Source organism: Felis catus, chromosome B2 (assembly GCF_018350175.1).
Source record: "Felis catus isolate Fca126 chromosome B2, F.catus_Fca126_mat1.0, whole genome shotgun sequence".
Taxonomy (NCBI): Eukaryota; Metazoa; Chordata; class Mammalia; order Carnivora; family Felidae; genus Felis; species Felis catus.
Genome location: NC_058372.1, coordinates 148,984,331 through 149,011,490, shown reverse-complemented (window position 1 = coordinate 149,011,490; position 27,160 = coordinate 148,984,331). Strand labels below are relative to the sequence as shown.

Below are 27,160 nucleotides of genomic sequence, written 5' to 3'. Positions count from 1 at the left end.
TTGAACCAGCGCCCAGCCCGACTCAGCCCGGGGGGGCCTCAAACCTCAGAATGCCCTCTTCAGCACTGTTGTGTTTGATTTAAAAACGCTGACTTGTTGGGGCGCCTGGGTGGTTCAGTCGATTAAACGTCTGACTCTTGATTTCGGCTCGGGTCACGATCTCACGGATCATGAGTTCAAGCCCCGCGTCGGGTTCACTGCTGTTGACACGGAACCCGCTTTGGATCCTCTGTCTCCCTCTCTCTCCGCCCCTCCCGCACTTGCGTTCTCTCTCGGAAATAAATAAAATTTTAAAAAACTGAAAACACCGATTTGCTCAGAAACCGAGCTTCAGTGAACGCCTTAGTTTGCACAGATTTTATTTCCAGGCAAATTCATCACAGTCATTTGGTTCACATCTGGATGCTTGCAAATTCTGGGTCGGGGGGGAGAATAAAGCAAATCTCGAGCACGTGTTCCAAGTGCCCCTCCTGGTGTTATTGTCCTTGTCGTACAGGTGAGGACACTGAGGCACAGAGTAGCGAAGCCACTTCCCGCCGTCCCCCGAGTTGGACGCTGTGGAGTCACGAGCCTGTGCCCGTCCCGTGATAACGGGCGCTGGGGACCCAGCCCATCCCACTAATTGTCCTTCGGGCATTCACTATTCGGGGTTATTTTCCCAGTACATGGTCAGGGACAGAAGGAAGTCTCCCTGTCTTTCTCCAGCCTCCTGGAGGTGCCTTGGACCTCAGGTAAATATCACCCGTCAGCAACGGGCACCCGGCTTCTTGGTCTACAGTGCCTGCCTACAGATGAAAACCCCGTGGGGTCCTTTATCCGTTTGTTTCTACCACAATGTGTTTCTTGCATTGTAGATATGTAGAAAGTGGGAAATGGATTCTTGTCTCCCCTTGTCGTCTTTAATGCTTGTGCCGTGTGTACGCGGGAGAGAAACAGGCTGGAGATTCATCCACAGAAAGATTCTCTGGCCAAGAAATTAGTTATGTAACCATGTCACTCTCTGTAAATAATCTGGTATAATAAAGGGCTAGCATCCAAAATCTGTAAAGAACTTACCAAACTCAACACCCGTAAAACAAATGATCCAGTGAAGAAACGGGCAGAAGACATGAATAGACACTTCTCCAAAGAAGACATCCAGATGGCCAGCCGAGGCATGAAAAACTGCTCAACATCACTCATCATCAGGGAAATACAAATCAAAGCCACGACGAGATATCACCTCACACCAGTCAGAGTGACTAAAACGAACAAATCAGGAGACTCTAGATGCTGGCGAGGATGTGGAGAAACGGAACCCTCTTGCACTGCTGGTGGGAATGCACACTGGTGTAACCAGTCTGGAAACAGTGTGGAGGGTCCTCAAAAAATGAAAAATAGAACCACCCTACGACCCAGCAATTGCACTACTAGGAATTTACCCAAGGGATACAGGCGTGCTGACTTGTAAGGGCACATGTACCCCTATGTTTATAGCAGCGCTTTCAACAATAGCCAAATGATGGAAAGAGCCTAAGTGTCCGTCAGCTGACGAATGGATAAAGAAGTTGTGGTTTATATACCCAATGGAATACTAGTTGGCAATGAGGAAGAACGAAATCCTGCCATGTGCAGCAATGTGGATGGAACTGGAGGGTATTAGGCTAAGTGAAATAAGGCAGGCAGAGAAAGACAGACACCACATGTTTTCACTCATATGTGGAATTTGAGAAACTTAATAGAAGACCATGGGGGAGGGGACGGAGGACAAACAATAGTTTCAAACAGAGGGGGAGGGAGGCAAACCATCAGAGACTCTTAAATCCGGAGAACAAACTGAAGGTGGATGGGGGGTGGGGGGGAGGGGACAGTGGGTGATGGGCACTTGCTGGGATGAGCACTGGGAGCGATGAATCATGGGAATCTACCCCCAAAACCAAGAGCACACTGTATACGCTGTATGTTAGCTAACTTGGCAATAAATTATATTTAAAAAATAATAATAAACAAATACATAATCCGTGTAGAGAAACAGACATATCCTGGAGGGTTAGGCCACATATGGCAGTTAAGGTGGTTACGTTTTTAACTTTTATTATTTGTGGTTTTCTTCCTTTTTCCTCTGGACTAAAGTTTTGCCACATTTACCGACACAGCTTCTCACGCGAGGCCACTTTTTTGCTATGAATCCGACCTTCGAAGGCCAACAGGTCTTGTGTGAGGACGGATTTTTTGCCCGCGTCCAGGAGCCTGCTTGGGGTATGATTTCAGACCCAGTAGGCTTCTGCGGGCAGCGGAGGGGAGTGGTGAGCCGTGGTCACTGCGCCCGGCCGAGCCTGAGCTTACTGCCCACGGGCGCGTGGATTCGAGTCCGAGGCGGACCCTTCCACCTGGCCGTCTCAGACTACACTGGCCGTTTCTCAGAGAGTTCTGCTGACTCGTAGGAGGGATGGGGTGCTGGCCGGCAGAAACGGGCCCCGCGTTCTGGTTTCGCGCTCAAAGGACCGTGGGTCTTGAGATTTTCTGTCGCTCCTGCCTGAGAGGGGCGTTAGCCAACGTTTGTCTCCTAAAACCAGAACGGGCCAAGTGGTTGAGTAAAAACATTAACGGGTTGGAGTGTGCTGAACTTCAGATTCCTCCGGAGCACCGAGGAGCGGGTGTAGACATCTACGCTTGTCTAAAGGGGTGTGGGGTTTGGACGTCCCGACGCTGTCAGCCCGATCCCTCCCCCGCCAAAAGCACAGCTTTCCAGAAAGTAGCTCCCGTTTTGTGCTGTGAGCGGCGTCCACCAGGGCGACCCCGCAGTGTGCTTCCTCCCCCGTTTTCCTGGGAGGGAGATCCTGCTCTTCAGGGTGAATTAACACGCTTCTCCACTTTCATCTCAGTGCTGGGGCAGCCAGGGGCCGTGACGGCTGCAGGACGCGTGAAGGTCACAGCTGGCGGCCCGGGAGCAGAGCCAGTCGTGAAAAGCACGTCACCCTAATCCACCTCGTGACAGGACAGCCACAAATACAGGGTCGGTTGGACACAGAAAGATGGCAATTTATCCCCGACTATCTACAGTGTATTGTTGAATCTCACAATAGCTTAGAACATTTTTTTCCCTTTACATCCGTCGTAGCCCCGCTCAGTTCCAGCCTCACCTGTCAGCTACCAGAGAACAAATACCCTGGGGAGATAGTGTGGCCCGACCCCAGGTTTTGCGCCAGCCTAGAGGCGCCCAGCGCGGCGGCTGCTGGCGTTTCCCACATCTGTCCCGCGTCCTGTGACTCAGTGACGCGTCACAATGCAGGCGTGGGGGAAGCATCCCTCTTCGTTATGCATCCGGGTCTCGGGAATCAAACCCTGGGCATCCTCCGCCGTCCCCTGGCTTGACGGGGATGCGTCTGCCTTTATGCCCGTGTCTTTCTCGTGCAAGGACACTCCGTGGCCGCCCGCCGAGTGGCAGAGTCGCCGGTCCGGGCCTTTCCCGCCATCCCTGGATCCGGCCCGAGCGGCCAGCTGGGCAGGGGGAGGCGTCGGCGAGGGCGGACGGTGAGCCCCGCTCGGCAGAATCCGCAGAGCTGGAGACCGTCCCGGCCGCTCGGGACCCCGGCTCCCTCTTGGCTCGCGGCCAAGGGGCCCTGTGTGCCAGCTGCCCCTCCACGTCTTGTTAGCTCGGCCACACGACTCCCCGGAAACTGTCGGTGACGCAGCCCCGGCACCGTGAAGGCCGTGTCCCGCGTGAACACAGCCGTCCCCTGCGTCCCGCCACCTGGCAAGGCCCCGTCCACACCTGGGGGCCACTCTCACAGCACGCGTCTGCGGACACGTCCCCCCCCCAGCTGACGTGAGTGCCGTGACGCTCACTCGGGGTGCTGGGTCTCTTGAGGCCCCCGGCCCCTCTCTGCCTCACGCAACCTCCACGTGTTGTCTCGGCCTTTTAACTTCGCCGTGTCTGGGATGGCAGGTTGTCCTGCGTCACTTCTCCATTTGCCTTTGTTACAGATTCCCACCGGGACAAGGACGCACATTTTTCCTTGTCATCATTTCTGTGGATTGATCTTTTTCTTAGACACTTCTTAATAGATCTGGGATTTATTTTTGTGTGAAAGGCAGGGAGGAAGTGTATATATATATATATATATTTTTTTTTTTTTTTCCAGCTGTAACTTAACAGTTCCTTGGAAATTTGCATGTAAGATCTTCTCTGTTGTCTTCACCAGCACGGCCGTTACGAGCACTCCGTCCGTCGTGTGGCCCAGCAGCTCCCTTCACTGCAGGCACATCTGACACGATGATAGTCGTGTCAGTCCCACTTTCCGGATTCTCAGATGCTCTTGACCGAGCTTTGCAGGGAGGTGGCTGGGTGGGTGTGGGGACACGGTGTCCCCTTTTGTTGGCTGCTCTGCTTCTCCAGGTCTCGTCGCGGGGCGGGGGGCTGCGGGTACTGAGGACGGAACGGAGACTTTTCCCAGAAGAGGCCACATTTTGGGGGACCAAGGCTGGCCTGCTCTCCCAGGCCCCCGTCCCCTGCCTCCAGGAGGCAGCCCGGGCCTGGGCCGCAGTGGCGCACTTGGGTCCACACAGCGGGTTGCTTGGGAAGGTTCCTAACTGCACCAGAAGGGATAGTCCCAGGCCCCACCCTCATTCTCACGACGTGCCTGCAGCTGATGCTGGGCTTGTATCGAGCATCTGGAACCCTCCCTGGAGTGTCCCTCCCGCTCCCCCGGACCCCGCCGGCCCTCCGGGGCTCCCACGCTGCCGTCCCCACAGCACGGCTCCCAGACTCTAACTCGCTGGGGGCAGAGACGGCTCTGCCTTCCTTTTTGCTGCACAGAGAAGCCCGACAAACAGGACAGGGACTGGACGGGAGGACGGAGCTCGGCGGAGAGAAATTCGAGGTCGGGTGGGAGGACTGTGCCCCCACCACTCAGTTGTCCCGTTGGCAAGGAGCCGGGAGGACCGGTCCCGTCCCGGGGTCACGTTCTGCTCCCCCGACGAGGGGCCCAGGCTCTGCCCTCAGCCCCTCCACCAGACGTGCTGCGCGTGGCCCGCTTTCTGTTTATGGAGAAAAGAGAAGCTACACTGACCAAAGCCTGGGTCACGACACAGTGACTCACAAATGATAAACAGGAAAAACAAGACTAAATTCGGCAACACGACCTCCTGGAAAGGTTTGCACGCAATGACCGCCATCAAAGAGCCAGAGGGAATCTTGAACTTGAGGCTCTCCGCTCCGGAGACAAAACCAGAGCCAGCGATAAAAATCCGCATGAACTAGAAATGCCCAGCGACTGTTTCGACTCGGGGCGCCGTGCTCCGCTCGAGTCTCCGGGGTGGCAGTTTGCACTCACGGCTCTGGCTCACGACTCAGTTTCTCCTTAGTCCTCCCGAGGGTCTGTGTTCTCTGCTCTCCTGGAATCTGTGCCCACCGGCCCAGCTCCGGGCACCACTTCTCTCCAACGAGCCTCGCCTGCTCTCCCGTAAACCCAGGGCTGGATGATGCGCTCCCCGGGGCCTCTCAGCAGAGAGGCCCTGCTCCTCTGGTACAGCCAGAAGAGGACCCGCTGTGCATCACTGGGGTGCGGACGATGACGAGCCAGACCCCAGCCCCTGTCTGGTGCTTTGGTGCTGGGGGCTCGGGGCCATGGGGGCACAGAGAAGGCTGGGCTGTGCAGGTGCCACTGGGAGGCCCGCAGCCCTGCCCACGGCCCTCTCTTTCAACGCGCGGCCCTTCTGGGTCACCCGCAGCCACCTTGGTCACCGGGGTCTGGCATTGGGACGGGAACAGCAGCAGTGGAACGGAGGAGGAGTAGCCAAGGAAGCCCCGGGGATGTGCAGCCCACCCCACAAATGAGCCCAGCTCGGTGTGTGTGGCCAGGAAGCCGCGTGCTACATCCTTGTCCCCGGGATGACCCCATGAGTCAGGTTCTGTTACCGTCTCTGCGAGGAGAGTGCGTGGAGAGCAGCGCCGCCTCCCGGTGACAGAGCCAGGACGCGTGTTCAGCAGCCACTGCTCCCCAGCAGGCGGGCAAGGAGCGCGCAGTCGCGGCCCCAAAGCCAAGGTGGACTCCAGAGAGCCCGAGTACCTGGAGGAGAGTGAAGCCAGCGTTAGAGCAGAGGGCAGGCGGCTGTCCTGGGACCAGCAGTGACACAGGACTTCTTGTTTCTGTAATTCTGATAAGATGGGCATAACGTCATGCTGACCATTTAACCATGTGCAAGTGGCATTAAATCCATTCACAGGGGGCGCCCGGGCAGCTCAGGTCACGATCTCACCGTTCCGGGGGTTCGAGCCCCGCGTCGGGCTCTGTGCCGACGGCTCGGAGCCTGGGGCCCGCTTCGGACTCTGTGTCTCCCTCTCTCTCTCTGCCCCTCCCCACGCTCTCACTCTCTCTCGGTCTCTCATAAATAAATAAACATTAAAAAAAAAAACCCATTCACAGTGTTACATAACTGTCACCACTGTCTATACCAGAACTTTGTCATCATCCCGAACAGCGACTCTGTCCCCCTCCCCCTCCCCCACCCCTAGCTGCCACCCGGCTCCTTTCTGTCTCCAGGAATTTGACTGCTGAAGGGACCTCGCAGAAACAGAGTCATAGAGTATTTGTTCTTTGGGGCCTGGCTTGTTTCACTCAGGATAACGTTCTCGGGGTTCGTCCGTGCTAACGCGTGTGTCGGCATTTTATTACTTTTTAAGGCGGAAGAGCGCCGTGCGGCTAGACCCCGTCGCATTTATCTGCCCGTCCGTTGGCGGACCCTTGGGCTTCCACCTTTTGGCCCCTGTGAGTCATGCCGCTGCGCACGTGGGTGCGCTGGGACCCGAGTTCCTGGCTTCAGTTCTGTGGGACGTAGACCTAGGGGTGGCACGGCTGGGTCGCGGAGCAGCTCTGTGTTTAACTCTTTGAGGAGCGCACGGTTTGTTTCGCACCGAGGCCGCACCGTGGTACAGCACCCCCCCCCCCCCGCTTCCGCCCAGGGTTCACGTCCTTACAGCCTCCTTGCCAGTGCTTGCCCACGTTCGGCGTCGTTTATTACGGCCGTCCTTGGCGACGTACTCCTTAAATAAACCTTTAACAGGACACGTCACTAGGCCAAATTGTGGAAGGATTAAACGCCTGGTCCGGTAACGCAACACCCGTACTCCTCACCCTTAGGAACATTTGAGGAAATTTTCTCCCTCTGCTCACAGGGGGTGGTGCAAGGTCACCGCCCTTGGTGTATCGGTTTGCTCGTGGGAATCGTGGGGTTATTCTTATTCTCAAGTGGTGATCTCTTTTGGCTTGCTTATTTTTGCCTCAAAACGAATTCCATCTGTATTCCCAGATGGCTACGCTTTGGACAATGTCAGCACCAGAAAAGAATAATACTGAAACTGGTTAAAACGCGCTAATTTTTTTAAGAATCCCTAGTGTGTAATTATCCTCAAGGACAGAGAGAAGCAGTCTTTCTCGATTTCCAGTTCCAGCAGGAATGGGAAGATCGCCATTTTGTGACCCTAAATGATGCAAGCAAGAATCACGTACGAATGCTAACGCTCTTGGCTGAAGGAGTCGTGGGAGCCCACAGAGCCCTCCACACCAAGTATCACCCTGCAGCTCACTGACTATGTACAAAGGGACGTGCGGGGACACCGATGGCTTGCCCCCTTAATCACATCGTCAAGTTTAGCATCACGTAGTGAGGGTAACACAGCACGCACACATCATCCGCTGTGATCGGAGACACGTGGCATCACCCAGCAGAGATCTCCCCCCACAACGTTCAGCCTCAATCTTACAAAGCGTCCAGACCCGACCTCAGTTTGCAAGGAATAAAGGAGTTAGAACCACCAATTAAGCAACAATCAGACACACCCAGAATGTGGAAGAGGTTACGAGAAGCTGGCCTGGCCTCACCGAAACGTCCACCGAACACGAGGGAAAAAATGTGGGACCGTTCTGTTCTAGAAGCAAATAGAATAAAGACTTGTAACAACCGAATATAATGAGTGAACCTTGACCCCAGATTGGAAAAAGCAACAGCTGTAAATGACATTGCGGAGGGTGTGGAATATGGATTGGATATTAGGTGACAGTGGGACATGATTGTTAGTCTTCTTAGAGGTCACGGCCGTGTCGGGGGTAACGTAAGAGACTGTCCTTCCTCCTAGGACGTGCTGGTGCACATGCACCTAGGGGTCAAGTGTCATGGGGTCGGCGATTTATTGTCGGAGTTTGGGCTAAAATGTGTGTATGTGTGAAGAGAGAGAGGAGGAAAGCACATGTACCAGAACGCAGACAGTTGTTGGCTGTAGGTAGACAAGTTGAGGGTGACCATTATCCTAGTATTCCGACTTCTGTATATGCCTGAGAACTGTAACAGAACATCGCGGGAAATGGTTTGTAGCTAACGTGTTAGGTAACGTGCTCTCTAGAACGCCATTCTTGTCTCTTGAAAGCCTTTGTTTTTCTGTTTTGCAGTTCGGGACCGAGTCCGATCGAAGATGGAAAGAGACATTTTGGCAGAAGTGAATCACCCTTTTATTGTGAAGCTTCATTATGGTAAATAGAGTCAAACATAACCTGCTTTTGAGAGGCCCTGACGCCACCTTCCCAAATCCAGGGAAAATGAAACCGCGTGCTGGGACAGAAGGAGAAACCCCACCCACCCACCCTGTCGAGGGCCTGCGTGGCATGGGGCTGCCTCCTCTCTGTGGTCCCGTGATCTCTTCCGCGGTCTGCCTCTCTGAGGGAGCAGGATGCCCGGTTCTAATCGGAGACAAAAGTGGGGGGCGGGGGGGCTCGACTTTGTTGCTAAATTATCATCGCTGATATAGTAAAAAAAAAAAGTCTCTTAGCCTAGATTGGGGAGAATCTGTGATCTATTTTTGTGTTGTTTTAGAATGAAATGCCGTATGACCCAATAATTTCTTTAACCAGAATGGCATCACCTTCCGCCATTAACAGCGAGTATTAATGGCACCGTATTTGTATTTTAAGTGAAGGCTAGGTTTCAAGCATCTTAAAGATTGTAGCTCATGGGACCCTCAAAACTTCCTTTCAAGGAGGTTACCGTTTCCATTTTCTGGAAGGGAAATGAGACACAAATCGAATAATTTTGATGTTTGCGGCCACGTGCCTACTCTGCCACGCCGAGTCTTCCTAGTTTGCTTTCCGTCTTTTCTCCCCTCGGGAAGCAGTAAGTGCAATCTTCAAATGAAAAGTGACGAATGAACGGGTGACTCTGGAGTCATGCCAGACCGCGTTAACACTTACGACCCTAGCGAATAACTAATATGCGTCAAGTGCAGGAGAAAAAAAAACAAAACGAAACCCCTACCTTGTTGGTTTCGAAGGCGCTGGGTGTGGGGCGTTGTCCGGGACGTTTACACAAATCAGAAGGAAGCAAAGGCACAAGCCGAGTCCAAAGATGGGAGGAGGGCAGAGACTTCTAGCTCCTCCTCGCTGTTAACTTCCGATATTGCTAAGCAAACACTTCAGTCTTGGGTAGAAAGTGTGTGGCCCATCTTTTCAGAGCTAGTACAAGTGAATATGGATGTGAACTTGCTGGAAGCCGGTGGTGAGTGAGACTTCTCTGGCTGGCAGGCAGGTGCCCCTGGGTCTGTCCCACCGTGTCACCTGGGCTGGCAGGCAGGTGCCCCTGGGTCTGTCCCACAGCATCACCTGGGCCAGTAGGTGAGTGCCCCTGGGTCTGTCCCGCAGCTGGGCTGGCAGGTACCCCTAGGTCTGTCCCACCATGTCACCTGGGCCGGCTGGTGCCCCTGGGTCTGTCCCGCAGCGTCACCTGGGCCGGCTGGCCGGCAGGTGCCCCTGGGTCTGTCCCACCGTGTCACCTGGGCCAGCTGGCAGGCGGGTGCCCCTGGGTCTGTCCCACCATGTCACCTGGGCTGGCAGGTGGGTGCCCTGGGTCTGTCCTACCGTGTCACCTGGGCTGGCAGGCAGGTGCCCCTGGGTCTATCCCACCGTGTCACCTGGGCTGGCAGGCAGGTGCCCCTGGGTCTGTCCCACCGTGTCACCTGGGCCGGCAGGTGGGTGCCCTGGGTCTGTCCCACCGTGTCACCTGGGCTGGCAGGCAGGTGCCCCTGGGTCTGTCCCACAGCATCACCTGGGCCAGTAGGTGAGTGCCCCTGGGTCTGTCCCACCGTGTCACCTGGGCCGACAGGTGGGTGCCCCTGGGTCTGTCCCGCACCTGGGCTGGCAGGTCCCCTAGGTCTGTCCCACCAAGTCACCTGGGCCGGCTGGTGCCCCTGGGTCTGTCCCGCAGCGTCACCTGGGCCAGCTGGCCGGCAGGTGCCCCTGGGTCTGTCCCACCATGTCACCTGGGCCAGCTGGCAGGTGCCCCTGGGTCTGTCCCACAGCGTCACCTGGGCTGGCAGGTGCCCCTAGGTCTGTCCCGCAACATCACCTGGGCCATTGGGTGGGTGCCCCTGGGTCTGTCCCGCACCTGGGCTGGCAGGTCCCCTAGGTCTGTCCCACCATGTCACCTGGGCCGGCTGGTGCCCTGGGTCTGTCCCGCAGCGTCACCTGGGCCGGCTGGCCGGCAGGTGCCCCTGGGTCTGTCCCACCATGTCACCTGGGCCAGCTGGCAGGTGCCCCTGGGTCTGTCCCACAGCGTCACCTGGGCTGGCAGGTGCCCCTAGGTCTGTCCCGCAACATCACCTGGGCCATTGGGTGGGTGCCCCTGGGTCTGTCCTGCACCTGGGCTGGCAGGTGCCCCTAGGTCTGTCCCACTGTGTCACTTGGGCCGGCAGGTACCCCTAGGTCTGTCCCACCGTGTCACCTGGGCTGGCCGGCAGGTGCCCCACCTCTATCCACAGGGGCCCGCGGGAGGCTGGCCCTGCCCGTGACACGCAGCCGTTTCAGCTGGTTTCCAGGGTGTTTCTCCGAAGAAGCACCGGGCATCTTACCAGGATTTTAATCGCACCTTCCGTGTCACCTCTGTGGTTGATCAAATGACATTTGCTCTCCTGCTGCCCGTCAAGCCCTAGGAGAGAGGATCCAACCCAGCCTCCGATTTATACAGTTTGGACGAGTCTTTAGTTAGAGGAGGTCTGTCTCTCCAGCCCTGGCACTTGTAGTGCCTCTGGCGTTTGCTTCTAGAAAATAAAAGGCCTTCGGGTGCTCAGGGATATCGGGACCCCCACAGCCTTACCTCCTGTGTTCATAACACAGATGCCAGGTGGTAGGTCGTCAGTAACGTTGAACTGGCCGTCAGTGGTCAGCGGTGATTGGTTTCCCTTGGCCCCCACATGCATGTCCAGCCCCCTCTGGAGCGAGGCACGCTGGCTGACCGGTGGGCAAGACCTGAAATTATAGTTCACGGTGAGCAAACCCCGGACGTGAGCCCCACCGCCGTGACGCACAGCGGCCGAGCCGGCAGGTCACCGACGCCTCTGCGAAGGAAGGGAGCAGAGGACAGATTTCCCTGACCTGCAGCTATGCGGGGTGCAGCCGGGGAGGGGAGGAGGCTTGCTCCTGCGACCACGTGAGCCCGGAGCCCAGCATTGGCAGTGGGGGTCGGGGGAGCGGGCCGGGCCTGTAGACACTGGCTCCAGGCTGGTTCCAGCCCCTCTGGGATCAAAAAGGAAGCAGGGAGTGAAGGAGAGGAGAAAAGACCAGAGAGGTGACCCTCCAGGCTCTTCCTGAAAGTGAGGGACACAGACAGACTCGTGCCTGCGGCCCTTCCCCCAGACTCTGCCCCGATCCCCGCCTGACCCCAGCCCTGCTTCTGGAAGGCTCCGGCATGTTCCGTGTGTGGCCCGGGATGCCGACCCTCCCTCCTTCCACAGCCTTTCAGACGGAGGGGAAGCTCTACCTGATACTGGACTTCCTGCGAGGAGGGGACCTCTTCAGCCGGCTCTCCAAAGAGGTGCGCGGGGCCGGGAGGGTGCAGTGCACCCGCGGGAGGGGCGGGTGCGTGCTGCGTGATACTGTGTGTGCGTGACTGTGTGGTATGAGTGTGTGAGTGTGTATGTGTGTGGGGGAGGGCATGTGGGAGTGTCAACATGCGTGCGCGTGTGTTCACTGTGGGGTCATGTGTGTGTGTGTGCGCGCGCGCGCGTGTGTGTGTGTGTGTGTTAAACAGGCGGCACAAGGGGTGCGGCGCGGCATCTGTCGTCCTTCAGGGGCCGTGAGAGCACGGCCCCGAGGAGCCCCGCGAGGCTGCGCACGTCCGTCGGTCCGTCCGTGGCTCTGTCCGCCTCCCCGTGAGGAACGGACGCAAACAAGGGGTCGTAGGAACAGGCGGGAGGGACTGTTTCACGGGGTCTCACTCTGCGTCATAGGGAGGCGCGACTCCCTCGCTGCCCACCCACCCTGGAGGTGCCAGATCTGCACACACGGGGTCGCCACGACCGCCAGCCCCTTCCCGGCCCCAAGGCGTAGCCTGGACCTCACGGTCCCGACACGGGAGTTGTCCAGAACGCCACCCCGCGCGACACGAGAGCCCCCCGGCCCCTAATTGACGTGAAGAGCTCCGTGCTTCGTGGCGGGGGGGAAACCAGCCTTCTGCTGAAGGAGGCGGGAGCCCCGGGCTTCCGACCTCCCGAGCCCTCTCACCCAGCGCAGGTGTTTACCCGGCTGTAACCGTGGGCTCAGAGTGCCCGCCCCCCTCTTCTCCCCCTCCTTTACCAGGAGACCCTTCCATCCTGCCTGGCCGTCCAACGCGGACAGTAGACGGTAGAGCAGGACTGGGGGTCCCAGAGCCCCCTGCACTGCTGTCTCCCTCCGTTATCAAGGGTCCCCCAGACCATGCACAAGTGATACATTGGGCTCCTTGCGATAGACGTAGAAGGCCTGGGGCTGGAGGAATCCGATCCGGGCTCTGCAGAGAGCCTCCCGGAGCGGGTGTGTCTGGTCCCTCTTGTGCTCACGTGTTTCCGAAGATGGCTTCTTGATCAAAAGGCAACAATAATCAGCAAAAAGCCCCATATGGCCTCACTAGGGGAGCGTGTGTCTCCCGTGACACCCTTTATTGCAGAATTGAGGCAAAATTTCCAAGTGTGGGCACGGCAGGTTCTCAGAAACAATACGGGAAAGTGCCTTTTTTCTGTCCCGTCTTTGAACGAGGCCAGTGGGCAGCGTCCTGCCGTGTTGGTCGCTGCACTGACTTCCTTCAAGGACGGGCGTCCGTGGGGTGTTTCATTTCTGGGCAGAAACGACTTGTCATTTGTACTTGGGGGCTATGCTGAGATGCGTCGTAGGAACTGGACAAGTAGAGAAATACGGCTGCGCTCTGAGCACAGAATGCAGACAACCCACGACGGTAGAGAGAGAAGAAGTCAGATTAAAGAGAATCCAATGGCTGTGGCAGAACTTGACTAAAAGTGAGCCCGTGGAATATGGTAGCCAGTTTAAAAAAGAAACACCCAGCCGGAAGAGGCAGCCGTTGCGTGTGGAGCGACGACGGGTGGTTCCAACGGCCAGAAGGCCAATGAGGATTGATGGCCCCAGACATCACTGCCTGGGACGATGGGATGTGTGTCCCGACCCCGTGGGGAAGTGTCCCTTCTGTGAGATGGATGCCCTGCACCTGTGGCAGCCTGAAGTATCCAGCACCCAGTTCCCTGAACTGCCCTTATTCTAATTCTGTGCTCACCAGGGAGCCTTGTCTGCATCCAGAGAAGGAATTCAGCAATAATATGCCCTGGTGGTCTCTGTGACATTGGTTTCTCACAGTGAACATAAAAAAGTGGTTTGTGATAACAATCTGGCTTTCTAGTAAGGTGACTTTAAAAGCCACCCGCTGGTCCTTAACGGGACCGGAGGTACGGAACTGTCACCAAGACAATGGCTTTGAAGTCTGCCAGGCACCCTGCCTGGCGTATGCCTCGGCTAGCCCTCATCGGGGTGCCCCCATGACTCTCCCCCACGTGCGTGTCGCCTTTGGCAGAACTCGCCTCACTTTGGGCAGACAGTGGGTTTGTGTAAACCCCGTGGAGGGGGGATGAGACCCGAGGTGTGTTCTCAGCAGCCCCTCATCCGGCCTCGCCTGTGCCGTTTCATAGCAGAACCACTCACATCAAAATACACACCCAGAAACACCCCCCAGAATCGTGTGAGCCGCGGGGGCGAGGAGGAGGAGGAAACCAGGCTCCCCGCTCACAGGCTAAGTTCGCAGGGAAGTGCTCTTCCGCCTTCCCTGACCTCACAAGTATGAAAAGAACTCACTTTTCCGTCGTAAGAGCCTGAAGAGCACGGTGGGGGGAGCTGTGATCCCCTCCGGAGCGGAGGTAACTGAGCGTGCGCTCCGCAGGGCCGGGTCCGTCAGAACACTCCGGCCACAGGATGCGCCGAACATTCCCGTTCTTTCCTACTTTCTCACTAGGTGATGTTCACTGAGGAGGATGTCAAGTTCTACCTGGCTGAGCTGGCCTTGGCGTTAGACCACCTGCACGGCCTGGGGATCATCTACAGGGACCTGAAGCCCGAGAAGTAAGCGAGCGCGTGAAGGACGCCCCTCCGCACCCCCTTTCTTGCTGTCCCCGCCGGTGGCTGTCGCTCTCTGGTGGGTGCACCCCAGAGAGAGGGCTTGGGCCACCCTCTCGCGGACGCCTCCCACGCGGGTTCCACCTGTCCGCCCCTGGGAAGGTGTCCCAACGGGTCCCGCCCTTCCTCCAGAGCCTTTACTCTTTGATTCACACCGAGCTAAGAAAAGACAGCTCTTCTCCGAAGCCATTTTTACCAGATGTGGCCGTCGTTTATGGGACACGCCCGGGTGACGTTGTGCCCGCACACGATGCAGAGTTCATTTGCCCAACACCGGTGGGAAGTTCAGGTCGTGTATGGCTTTGACTTAAGCACCTGCAGCAGGTAGCCACAGTAGAACAGCACCGGCTGCACACGTAAATAAATGGTTCCGTGATCACAAAAGGCCCTGTCTTCCGTGTCCCCACAGAGGGGACAGTGTCCTGTGAACTACAGCCGTCTCCCTTAGGGAGCGGTAGCAGGAGCTAATCTCAAAGCTGCGAGCCCTGGGCGCCCGTTAGGCGTGCACCCCGGTTCTCTCTCTCTTTTAAAGGGCAAAAGGATCGTTACAGTTAAAAATAGTAATATTTAATAGCAGAGTGGAAGAAAGATCTTGTCATCAATTGGAATTAGTAGGAGATTAATCTTGAAAGTTGCTCCTTTCTGGGCAGAGATGAAGCACAACTGAAAGGCAGAGATGAAAATACTCGCTTCTTTCCTGATAAATTGTCTTCTTAATTATGTGCCGCAACATTCCCTTCAGATTCCGTTAAAACAGTTGGCCTTTTTTTTAATCTCAGGGCATAGTTTTTAATCGTGGTAAGAAAAACAATATAAAATTAGCATCTTCACTAATTAAATTCACTTTTAAATTTTTTTAATGTTTCTTTTTGAGAGCGAGAGAGGTGCAGAGCATGAGCGGGGCAGGGGCAGAGAGAGAGGGAGACACAGAGCCCAAGGCAGCTCCAGGCTCCGAGCCGCCCGCACAGAGCCCGACGCGGGGCTCGAACTCACGAGCCGTGAGATCGTGACCTGAGTTGAAGTTGGAAGCTTAACTGACCGAGCCCCCGGGCGCCCCAACTTAACCATTTTTAAGCGTGCAGCCCTGTGATGCAAAGCACACTCACACGGCTGCGTGGCATAATCCACCTTCCAAACTCCCTTCTTGCAAAACTGAGTATCTGTCCCCATGAGACACTCACTCCCCTCACCACCCTCCTGCCCCTGGCACCCCCACTGCTACTTTCTGCCTATGAATCTGGCTGCTCTAGGCTTCCCCCAACCCCGACCCCCGTGTAAGTGGAATGCACGGTGTTTCCTGCGCTGTGCCTGGCTCACCGCACTCCGGTCCATCCGCGTGCTAGAGTGGGACGGTGTGGCTTCTGTCCATTCCCCTTCCTGGTCTCTTTAAGACTGGGCCGGTACCCCTGCCACCCAGAGCTGATGGGACAGGATCTAATGACAGCAAAAGAAGAAATGGAAAGCTAGGAGCCCCGGGGACCCTGAGGGCTGACAGCCGGAAGAAGGGCCTCCTCAAGTGCCTGCGGGCCTGCGCCCGCCCTTCCAGACTTCCCCTCTGCCGGCCGGTGAGCAGTGCCCTCCCACAGGAGAGGCGGGCACCGAAAGGCCAGTGCCCCTCCCCCCCACCCCGGGGCTTCTAGATGTCAGAGCTTGGACCCAGCTCCTATGACAAGGCGAAGCCTGCGGAGCCCCAGGGCTCCTCGGTGCCAGGGCCCAAGGTGTCACAGGCTCCCCAGAGCCTGGGGTGGTCACGAGAGCCAGGGTGGGGCTCACGGAGGGGGGACGGGAAGAAGTAGGGGGCCTCTGACCCAGAGAAAAAATGCACGAGGCTCCGGATCTGCACAGGCCAAGGCGATCCCGGACCCTGAAAATCACATTCCCCGCACAGGACAGTCTGAAGGGTTCCCGACCCTTCCCGTGGGCTTAAGAAGGTCTCAGACCTGCGGGTCCCAGCTTTTGCCGGGTTTACCCCAAACACCGTGGATCTGAGTCCGCTCGTGCCCCGGCGGAAGCTGCTGGCGGGGAGGCCCTACTGTGCAAGCCCACGTCGGTGCGTCGCAGGCGAGCCCGTGTGCTGACTGCCACCCAAAGTCGCGCCCGCCAGCCCGGCTGGGCCGCTCGTGAGGCATGCTTTCTCCTCTCTCTTTCAGCATCCTGCTGGACGAAGAGGGACACATTAAGATCACAGGTTTGTAAAGGGCAGCGGGGTCCCGGTGACTTCCCCCTGGCCCGGTAAATGGGGGAGCGGCCTGGACCCAAAGTCCCCCTGACGCCCCCATCGGCTGCTGTGTGTCTCTGATTTGGCTGGCCTTTTCACAGATGTGGATGAGCTGTGTGTGTGTCCTCACAGCATCTGGAAATTCTCGAGTTGCCGGGCCCCCTTCCGTTTCTCTCTCCTTCTGACCGAAGAACCTTCCAGGACCTTCCCTGCAGACTCTCAGTCCGGGCTGTTTTGGAGCCCTCTTCTCCACACCCCTTCCTACCCCCCCACCCCGGCGAGGCCCCCTCTTCTCCACACCCCTTCTCCCCGAGGCCCCCTCTGATCCACACCCCTTCCTCCCCAAGGCCCCTCTTCTCTGCACCTCTTCTACCCGAGGCACCCTCTTCTCCACAACCCTTCCTCCCTGAGGCCCCCTCTTCTCCTCACCCCTTCTCCACAAGGCCCCCTCTTCTCCACACCCCTTCTCCCCGAGGCCCCCTCTGATCCGCACACCTTCCCCCTGAGGCCCCCTCTTCTCCACACCCCTTCCTCCCCAAGGCCCCTCTTCTCTGCACCTCTTCTACCCGAGGCCCCTCTTCTCCCCGAGGCCTCTTCTCCACACCCCTTCTCCCCAAGGCACCCTCTTCTCCCCACCCCTCCCCCGCTGAGGCCCTCTCTTCTCCACACCCCTTCCTCCCCAAGGCCCCTCTTCTCTGCACCTCTTCTACCCGAGGCCCCTCTTCTCCCCGAGGCCTCTTCTCCACACCCCTTCTCCCCGAGGCACCCTCTTCTCCTCACCCCTTCTCCACAAGGCCCCTTCTTCTCCTCGCCCCTTCTCCCCGAGGCCCCCTCTGATCCGCACACCTTCCCCCTGGGGCCCCCTCTTCTCCACACCCCTTCCTCCCCAAGGCCCCTCTTCTCTGCACCTCTTCTACCCGAGGCCCCTCTTCTCCCCGAGGCCTCTTCTCCACACCCCTTCTCCCCAAGGCACCCTCTTCTCCCCACCCCTCCCCCGCTGAGGCCCTCTCTTCTCCACACCCCTTCCTCCCAAGACCGTCTTCTCCGCATACCTTCCCCCCCCAAGGCCCCCTCTTTTCCTCACAACTTCCCTCCGAGGCCCCCTTTTCTCTGCAACCCTTCCTCCCCAAGGCCTCTTCTCCGCACCCCATCTCCCCGAACCCTCCTATTCTCTGCACCCCTTCCTCCCTGAGGCCCCCTCTTCTCCGCACCACTTCCCTCCGAGACCCACTCTTCTCCGCACCCCTTCTCCCCCAGGGCCCCCTCTTCTCTGCACCCCACTCCCGAGGCCCTCTCTTCTCTGCAACCCTTCCTCCCTGAGGCCTCTTCTCCGCACCCCTTCCCCCCAAGGCCCCCTCTCCTCCACACCCCTTCCTCCCGAGGCCCCTCTTCTCTGCACCCCTTCCCCCCGAGGCCCCCTCTCCTCCGCAACCCTTCCCCCCGAGGCCTCCCCTCCCCTCTCCGTGGCCCCCACACAGTCTCGCTGCCACATGTCCCCACACCGTTTTCCCACAGGGGAGTTTTACCCAGTGCCAGTACTGGGCACGGTGCATCTAGTCCCTGGCAATAAATATTGATTATACATCTTTACATGCTTGTTAATGTTGAAAGTTAGGTCTAAAATTTCTCATGAGCTTCTATACCAGATCCTGACTGTCCGTTTAACCGGACCTTCAGACCCCCTTGCCTGGCACGGCGGTAGGGCACCTGTAATGTCCTGTCATCAGAGTTATGGGGCATCTGGTGGAGGTTTAAGCTTCTCTTAATACTTCAGAAGTTTTCTTTGCCAAATGAGGAACTGCACGTAGAATATACAAGTGACACTTGTGTGCGGTGTTTGCGAATAGCCCTGAGCTCCCACGTCAAATGTATCTATGATGTTACAGGGTTTGGGCTTTCTCTGATCAAGTAATCATGCTTCTGTTATTATTATTATCATCATTACTCATGACCCGGGGCTAATCCTGCGTCACGATTGGCCATTTGGGCCAGGCGCAAATTACAAACCACCGCTCCCAGGCGCTAATGTGCAAAGCAAGTCATTCAGCTGGAGGAAGCACATCCACCCGTAGGTAGTGTGACCCCCTTGCCCGGCCTGTGACCTCACGCCACCCTCACCGGGCCCTGACGGAGATGACGGACCGTGGCCTTCTTCCCAAACACGCTGAAACCGAGGGTCTCCGTCCTGAGAACCACGTGCCCACGACCTTTGCCCACCGAGTGCGTGGCCACGCCCGCTGTGCCAGAAGGGAGACCCTCGTGAGGACTTCCTGGGGGTCGGGGGGAGGGGTGGCCGCCCACCCCACGGCAAATGCCATCTTCCCTTTGTGCCTCAGCTCCGGGGACCCCCTTCCCCAGCGGCCCGCGCCTGGAGCCCCTTCCGGCCCTTGCCTTCAAGCTAACCACCTCTGTCCGTCCCAGCGGACCGGGGGCCACGTGCTTCTCTGTCCCCAGGCCTGCTTGTCGGTCCCCAAGAAGTGCCATCCCTCGATCCTGTTAGCAGGCACTCCTGGGTTTGTAGGTTCTTGAAAGACTCTGTAACTTACCGTGTGGGGGCACGATGACGCTTGCATCCAAGGAGGGTTCTGTGCTGGGACAGAGCGGGCGGGAGGGGTGACACCTGCGGGCAGAATTCCCCCACGTGACGGGGGAGCTGGCGGGTCAGGAGCCCACACAGACGCGGTCCTGACTGCCGCCCACACTGACGCAGCGCCCTGTGCTGTCCCTCTTTCAGATTTCGGGCTGAGTAAGGAGGCCATCGACCACGATAAGAGAGCTTACTCCTTCTGCGGGACCATAGAGTACATGGCACCCGAGGTGGTGAACCGGCGGGGACACACGCAGAGCGCCGACTGGTGGTCCTTCGGTGTGCTCATGGTAAGGGTCCTCCCCGTCCGCGTCGCTGTCCCTTGTGGCCGGTCCCCAGGTTGGCCCAGAGGCCCGCCAATGACCAGGGAAAACAGTGTTTGGGACGTATACGAGCAGTGTGGCTGTGCGACCCGGGGACGGGGAGGAGGCCACCAGATTCCTGCCCCTGCCCCTCCTGGCCGCCTCCCTCTCTGCCCATCCCAAATTCCACCATCAGGAAACAGAACTGGGTTCACGTAAGGACCCACAGGTACTAAGAGTCAAAGCTTCCTTGTACTTAACAGTCGTACAGGCTGAGCATGAGGGTTTTAAGGGATGCGGTGATCTTCGTATTAAAGACGTTTGTCACGCACAAAATCCTTCTGCTTAGTCGCAAAACTTAACATGAGCCAAGATATACATGGAGTTGGACATTTTTACATCTACGTCTAGAAACTTGACTTTTTCTTTAGCTCGTGTGTTCACACAGCTCAGACACAGACACCGCCCAGCCTGGGGCGTCCTGTCCCCAGATGGTCCTTCCTCTCTCTTCCTCGTGCCCCATCACCCCGCCGTCCTCCCCAACAGCACTACGCTGGGGGCCCTCCGTGCTCCCGTGCCCTCAGCGCACACCAGACTTCTCGGCTGGCGTGAGGCATGGCCTGTGCGTCCCAAGCCCAGCTTCTGTGCATCCAGGCCACCACACCACATGCCTCACCTCTGTGTCCGACGCCCAGGGTTCTGGGCACCCTGTCCGGGTCCTCTTGGCACTTTGACACGTGGCCGCCGTCATGTTGCGAATACCCACTGGGAGTGTCTCCCCAACACAGGCACTTGGGCACCGCCCCGTCGGACCCCATCGCGGAGAGCAGCGCCCACGCTCGGGGAGCTCCGTGACCCGTGGGGGTGACGCGGCTGTGGGCTCTCACAGCCCTCAACCTCCTCCCGGGGTCCCCTGCCCTTCCTCGTCCCAAAGCTCTAGGAGAGCTCTGGAGTTTGGAGAATATCGCACGGACGTCCGTCCTTTGCCTTTCCCAAGGAGACCTGGTTCCAGCAGCATCTGGCGTCATTGACACAGCAGGAACTGGGAGCGCTTGGCTCCGGGCGTTTCTCACTGAGTTGGTGGGATCATCCGGTCATTTGGGTTGACAAGACTCCACAGTCAGGGTCTCGTAACAGCCGGGGAAGCGAACGGGTCCAGAACGGTTGTGCTCGGCGGCAGGAAGCGGGAGGGGGCGTCACCGTGATAACAGGGTCTCATGGCACTGAGTTTACAAGGTGCCTTCCTTCCTCCTCATCCCATCTGAACCAAAAAAATCATTAAGTTATGTGGGAAAGATCTCATTCTTTCTGTTTATAGAAGGGGAAACGAAGGCTCAAAGAGCTTGAGTGATTAAGATCATATAATTGTTCTAAAAACCACATTCTCATGTAGACCTGCCCACCGATCCCTTTAGCCCCCAGCGCTAACCAGCTTGCAGCCAGATGTGACGATGCCTGTTTTCCTTTGGGCAGCACCAGGAGCGACTTCCAAATTCCCACCTGCAAAGAGAGATGGGTCTAGGGTGGCATTGGTGTCGCGTCTGAGCTCGGACTCGGGAGGAGATCGGTTTAGGACATGCCGTGTGTATACGGCGCCCTCCACCGGCTTCGTTAAAGGGCGGGTAGGACCACCAAGGGAGCACCGCCAGGAACGGTCTGCACACTGCAGGGGTCGCCGCCCGTCCCCTGCACGTCCTCACTGAGGGGCTACCCCCAGACCGTCCGATGGCCACAAGTGCCCTCCAGGCTCGGACGAAGACGCCTGCATGGATGGCGGAGGCCCTTGTCCTCGAACAAAATTGTCTGAAGTTAGGTCCTTGAGGCTGGAAAAGAACTTGAGCAGTAGTGGTGGTCTCCATGGCAACAGTAAATCGCTAACATCTCCACACTAGCCTGGAACTCCGTTTTCAGGAGGACGTTGGGATTGTGCTTTGTGGGTGCTTTGTAGACATCGGAATGCTCCCAGGTCGTAAGGGAGAGGCCCTTAGATTTTTCTTTCATTTCTTAGCCACTCACACTGAGCGGGCGTGGATGTTCACACACAGGTGTCTGTGTAAATTGTTCGGCACATACAGCTGGCTCGGGCTCAGGAGCTGCCCTGGGAAAGGAAATGAACGCCTGCACCTCTGCCCTCAAAGGACCAGGTCATGTAGACCTTCAAGTGCTCAGAGCAGGGGTGGTGCACAGTGGGTGCTGAGGGTTGTGGACTAGTCTGTGCTCTGCGCCCTCCGACACACGTGCACACAAACTTATACACCCCTGCTGAGGGGCACGTGGGTGGCTCAGTCGGTTAAGCATCCGACTTCAGCTCAGGTCATGATCTCACGGTCTGTGGGTTCGAGCCCCGCGTCGGGGTCTGTGCTGACAGCTCGGAGCCTGGAGCCTGCTTCGGATTCTGTGTCTCCTTCTGTCTCTGCCCCTCCCCCACTCTCGCTCTGTCTCTCTCTATCAAAAAATGAATAAACATTAAAAAAAAAATTAAAACAAAAACCACACCTGCTGAGCCCAGGCCAGCCCTGCCCCACCCCGGGTACGGCCACCATCCCAAACTTCCCATTTCCTTGTAGGATTTGTCATTGTCCGTTTTCACATTAAGATGTAACTTGCCCTTGATTTCTTTTTTAAGAATGTTGTTCAGCCAAACGAACTTGAATTGCAGGCTCCCTGCTATGAAGTGTGTCCCTTACGGAGAACCTTCTCGTTCCGCTGCTCCCGGCATCGTTTGGGTGCCTTCCGTGGTGTCGTGTCTGTGCCCCAGGGCTGGCCACTCTCTTGAGGCTCGTCAGATGTCCCTTCAGACAGGGCTTTCTACCCCAGCACTGTTGAGGTTTGGGGCTGGACGGTTTTTTGGGTGGAGGCTGTTCTATGCATTGTAGGATGTTAAGCAGTATTCCTTGTTACTCAGTAGACGTCACGGGCACCTACACCCCCAGCCTCCCCAGCTTGACCATCAACCTGTCCCCAGACATTGGGAGATCCCCCCCAGCCTCCCCCACTGAGAACCACTGCTGTAGAAACGTCAAAATATTTATCCTTCTGTACATTTCCACAGCCTGCCTTGGTGCCGACCTGTGAATGGACCTCTTGGGGAACCGCCGGCACGTGTCCTGGTGTGTGGGACCCCGAGGCCGATGATGGCTTGTATCAGTTTGCCCTGGAAACCTTGGTCGGTCTCGGTATTGTTGAACAGCAGAGCAAAACTCTGACTGCATATAATGTCCCAGGAAAGCACATCAGTAAGGCCCTGATTTCATGGGATCCTTAAATACGGAGAAAGTGCTGAGCGGCTTTGTTGAGAACAGTAATACCGAAAACTGAAATGATCTCCTTTCTCCACGTGTGACAGAGAGGGAACCTGTAAGGGGGCTGGAAGTGGTGGAAATAGACTCGTGTGGGGTTCATCACGATCACCAACACCAGCATTGTCTTCATCACCAAGAAGCATTTAGTGGACACCCACGTTTGCCGCTGTGTTAGATGCTCATGAATAGTGCGTGACCTCCCGCTGTGTTGCAAGGGGAAGAACAGGGGAAGGAGGGAGAGAAACACAAAGGCTGTGGCTCCCCCGGGGTCATAGTCAAAGCAAAGAAGGAATCACCAGGCGAATGCTGCAAGTTGCTGGTTGACCCACAATAAACGGTTACATGAGGCACAGATGTTCGGGATGGGCCCCGATTTTGTAGCAATGAGTTCTCACAGGCTTTTCCTTGCCATGGAATTTCCTTCCTGAAGGAAGAAAGGAGAGAGAAAGAAGGGTAGAAGCAAAATAGGAAGGGGGTTTTCTTTGCTAATAGGATTCTATTTTAAGAGATACTTTGATTTCGTCGATCAACGTATAAACTTTCATCTAGTTTTGTCAGATGAATGGCTCGTCTGCCAGAGTGTTCTACCCTTCCATTTAATTATATTTGCCTATTTTTGGATCATCTTCTGGACTCCCTGACTCTCCGTTTTTATGGCTTGTAGATTGATTGATTGCCTGCAGTCTGTTCTGTGTGTTGTCACCGAATGAGTGCACACGGGAGGGACAGCAGGTGTTAGCACAGAGGAATGCTTCACACATCTCAACAGGAAGGAACTCTTAACATTTCTTTTCAGATTTTACCTTCAAAAAGCAAACCAAGAGTATTAATAAGGCCTTAACTACACTCATTTCTTTCGGTTGGTTAATTTCACTCCCGGCAGGCTGTCGTAAGGGTGACTCCGTGGGGTAGGAAAGCTTTTAGGTACATTTCGGCATTACTTATAATAGCAGGAAATTGGAAACGTTCTAAGCGTCCAACAACAAATAAACGTGTTTTGGCATATCCACATATAAAGCGATGTTATGAAGATTTTCCAATAAGCATTGGAAGCCTTTATATTGTTCTAGGAAAGGTTGGTATCTAAAACTTTATCTGTGTTTTAAAAAAAACATAGCTTCAAGAAAGTAGTAGATGGAAATAACAAATATTAATTGTGGCTATCCCCGGATAATGGGATTGTGGGTGATTATTTCGGTCTTTCTACTCCGATGTCGTTCTCGAGTTGTTCCTAATGCGGAGGAGAGATTACCGCGGGATAAATTTTAAAGGAACAGAGACATGCAGTTGGAATCAAAACTAAGGCAAGTTTAGTAAGATCATACCGACACCCGCACCGAGGCTGTTTCCTTATACAGTTTACCCTTGAACCGCACAGGGCTAAGGGGCACTGACCTCTGAAGGTAGTTGAAAATCCACATACAACTTCGACTCCCCTCAAAATTAACTAATAAGATAGCTTAATGTTGACCAGAAGTCTCACAATAACATAAGCGGTAGATTAACACATATTTCATGCATTATATGTATTAGGTACTGTATCCTCACCGTAAAGTAAGGTGAAGAAATGTTGTTAAGAGAAAATCATAAGAGAAAACACGCCTGTGGTGTATGTAGTACTGTCTTTACCAAAACATGACCCGCACGGAAGTGGATTATTTCACACCCGTCTCGTTCACACCCGTGTCGTTCACATCCGTGGTGTTCACACCCATATTGTTCACAACTGTGTCGCCCATACCCATGAGTCACAGCTGTGTTGTTCCCAGCGGTGTCGTTCTCACCCATGGCGTTCACACCCGTGTCATTCACAGCCATGTCGTTCACACCTGCGTCGTTCACACTTGTGTCGTTCATGCCGGTGTTGTTCACACCTGTGTTCACACCCGTGTCACCCACACCCATGTTCACACCCGTGTTCGCGCCTGTGTTGTTCACACCTGTGTTCAAGGCGCAAGTGTAATTGACAAGGACGTGAAGACGCGGACTGGGACCGATACTGTAGCCTCTGTCAGATTCAGCGTCCCATTTTCAAGGACAGGGTTTGGTGGCACGCCTGCCCTCGTTCTTTCTCAGAAGGGGGCAGGTGCGCACCTCGTCCAGGTCGTACCCTGCGGGTCCAGGCCACCCCTTCCAGAGCCCGTGCAGTCCGGGCTTTTCCGTGCTCGGGAAAGGAGGGCCCTCGATGCTGTCTCCGTCCCGGAGGCCATCCAGGCAGAGGTCCGTTTGTTATTTTCAGCGTGGCCCTGTTGGAGACATTCCTGGCGCCATACTGTTCTCACTGGACGTTCTTAACGGACCAAAGTCACTCTGCCCCGGCCGCCTCCACAGCACACACCAGAGAGGGACGGGAACGGGGTCCTCCACCGGCCCTGCGGAAGGGGGTCGGCCCAGCCTCCATCCCCTTGCCGTCCCCTTCCCCAGCGTGTCTCGTCTCCACGGCGCTCGGCCGGCCTCGCCTACCACGGCCGGGGTACGTCCTGGGTTGTTGGCTTGTGCGCCTCCCCGCCCAACTTCGAGCACCATGAGGCCGCTCTGCTCGCTGATGTGCACCTAGCGTGTCGGCCAGGGCCTCCCCGGATTGATTGGGATTTTGAAAGGACACGTGAACTTGGGCTGCATTTTGCCCACCGGGGGGTCTCTGCCAGTAAATCCAGTCGCTCTGAACACTCACCCTCCTTGTTCTGTGTTCCTCTGCAGTTCGAGATGCTCACGGGATCGCTGCCGTTCCAGGGGAAGGACAGGAAGGAGACCATGGCCCTCATCCTCAAGTGAGTCGGAAACAGCCACCCTTGGGGATCCATCCAGTATGCCCAGCACCTTCCAAAGCAAGAGCTTCGGTCTTGGAAGCCCGGGTCGTTAAGTAGGCCTCAGCAACAACCGTGATCTGCATTCTTGGCGTTTTCGCTGCAGGGGAGACGCTGACGGGGATCCCCGAGTGACCCTGGTGAAGCGCAGATAACGTTTTCCATCCGCGAAATCGCGTGTGGTGTCAGCGGCAGGGAGTGTGGTGATCAGGGACCTTCAGAAACAAAGTACAGATTCGGAAGGGCAGAGGACTTAGGGGCTCCAGAGAGCACAAGAGTGGGGGTTCCTTTCTTTCTCTCCCTCTTGACCCCATTCGTTCAGGTCCCTGAGCTCTCCTGCCTCACGTTGGCGAGGAATCACGTTGCCCACGTGACTGGACACACGCACAATCTTCTGTTCAGTTCTCCCAAAGAATCAATTACCGTGCAAGTGGATGTTGCTCTTAGCATCCCGGAAAGACGTGTAAACCCAGTGCCGGTCCTGCGATGACCCCTTAAACGTGAGCAGGCTCCGTGTAAGCACGACATCAGAAGGGAGAGCCCCAGGAGGAGAAGACAGGAGCATGGATGGGGGTAGAGAAGTGGCTGGAAACAGGTACCCCTCGCTCCAAATTAGCGTCCCTCTGCTGTGCGAGGCCGTAGAGAAGCCGTAAAGCTGCTGGTCCTCGTGACCCGCTCTCGCAAACCCTGCAGGTGGACACGACACTTTTATAAAAGCAAGAGGCGCCTAAAAAGCTTAAGTTTTTGTAGGTTGCGCCATTGTATAAGTGGGAGGAGAGAAAGGAGTGGAGGAAAGCCCACAGAGAGGATGTGATCAGTGTCTTCCTCTGTTGTGGGCGACGGATCTATGGCTGCGGTCTGCTATTTTTGAACTGCTTACCTCTGTGACTTTTAATTTTAAGGGGGAACACGAGCTGCACTTTCTCTAAAACGAGAATAATTCCCTCCAGCTAATCCTGTGTGTGGACTCGTCCCTTGGGAGTGGCCGAGCATTTCTGAAAGTCAACACCAAGCTGTGGTCCCATGGCTCCCAGAACACAATCTGGGGACCCCGGGGACCAAGAGCCTCCTGGGGGCTCGCAGGCTCCTCCCTTCCTGGATTTTTTTCCTTTTTTTTGCAGTCATTTGGGTCAATTAGATTACTGGGTTTTATTTTATTTTCATTTTATGTTTTTCATCACAGTAGGTTGATAAGTGTACATTAACTTTTTGAGGAACCTCCACACCGTTTTCCAGAGCGGCTGCACCAGTCTGCATTCCCACCAACACTGCCGGAGGGTTCCTCTTTCTCCTCATCCTCGCCAACCTCTGTTGCTGCCTGAGTTGTTGATGTTAGCTATTCTGACAGGCGTGAGGTGGTATCTCATCGTGGTTTTGATCTGTATTTCCCTGATGATGCGTGATGTGGGGCATCTTGTCACAAATCTGTTGGCTATCTGAAGGTCTTCTTTGGAAAAGTTCTATTCATGTCTTCTGCCCATTTTTTTAGTT

At 56.2% G+C, this 27,160-nt stretch overlaps 1 protein-coding gene across 5 annotated transcripts in view; it reads left to right on the top strand.

Moving 5' to 3' along the window:
• RPS6KA2 (ribosomal protein S6 kinase A2) overlaps nucleotides 1–27,160 on the top strand; it is a 354,059-nt gene that overhangs the window by 272,891 nt on the left and 54,008 nt on the right. For all 5 annotated transcript variants that reach the window (XM_045058346.1, XM_045058347.1, XM_045058349.1 and 2 more), the window contains 6 exons: nucleotides 8,427–8,507; nucleotides 11,756–11,835; nucleotides 14,293–14,399; nucleotides 16,604–16,641; nucleotides 19,406–19,548; nucleotides 25,563–25,633. In XM_045058346.1, coding sequence (XP_044914281.1) covers nucleotides 8,427–8,507; nucleotides 11,756–11,835; nucleotides 14,293–14,399; nucleotides 16,604–16,641; nucleotides 19,406–19,548; nucleotides 25,563–25,633 — 520 coding nt within the window. The remainder of the gene's footprint in view (nucleotides 1–8,426; nucleotides 8,508–11,755; nucleotides 11,836–14,292; nucleotides 14,400–16,603; nucleotides 16,642–19,405; nucleotides 19,549–25,562; nucleotides 25,634–27,160) is intronic.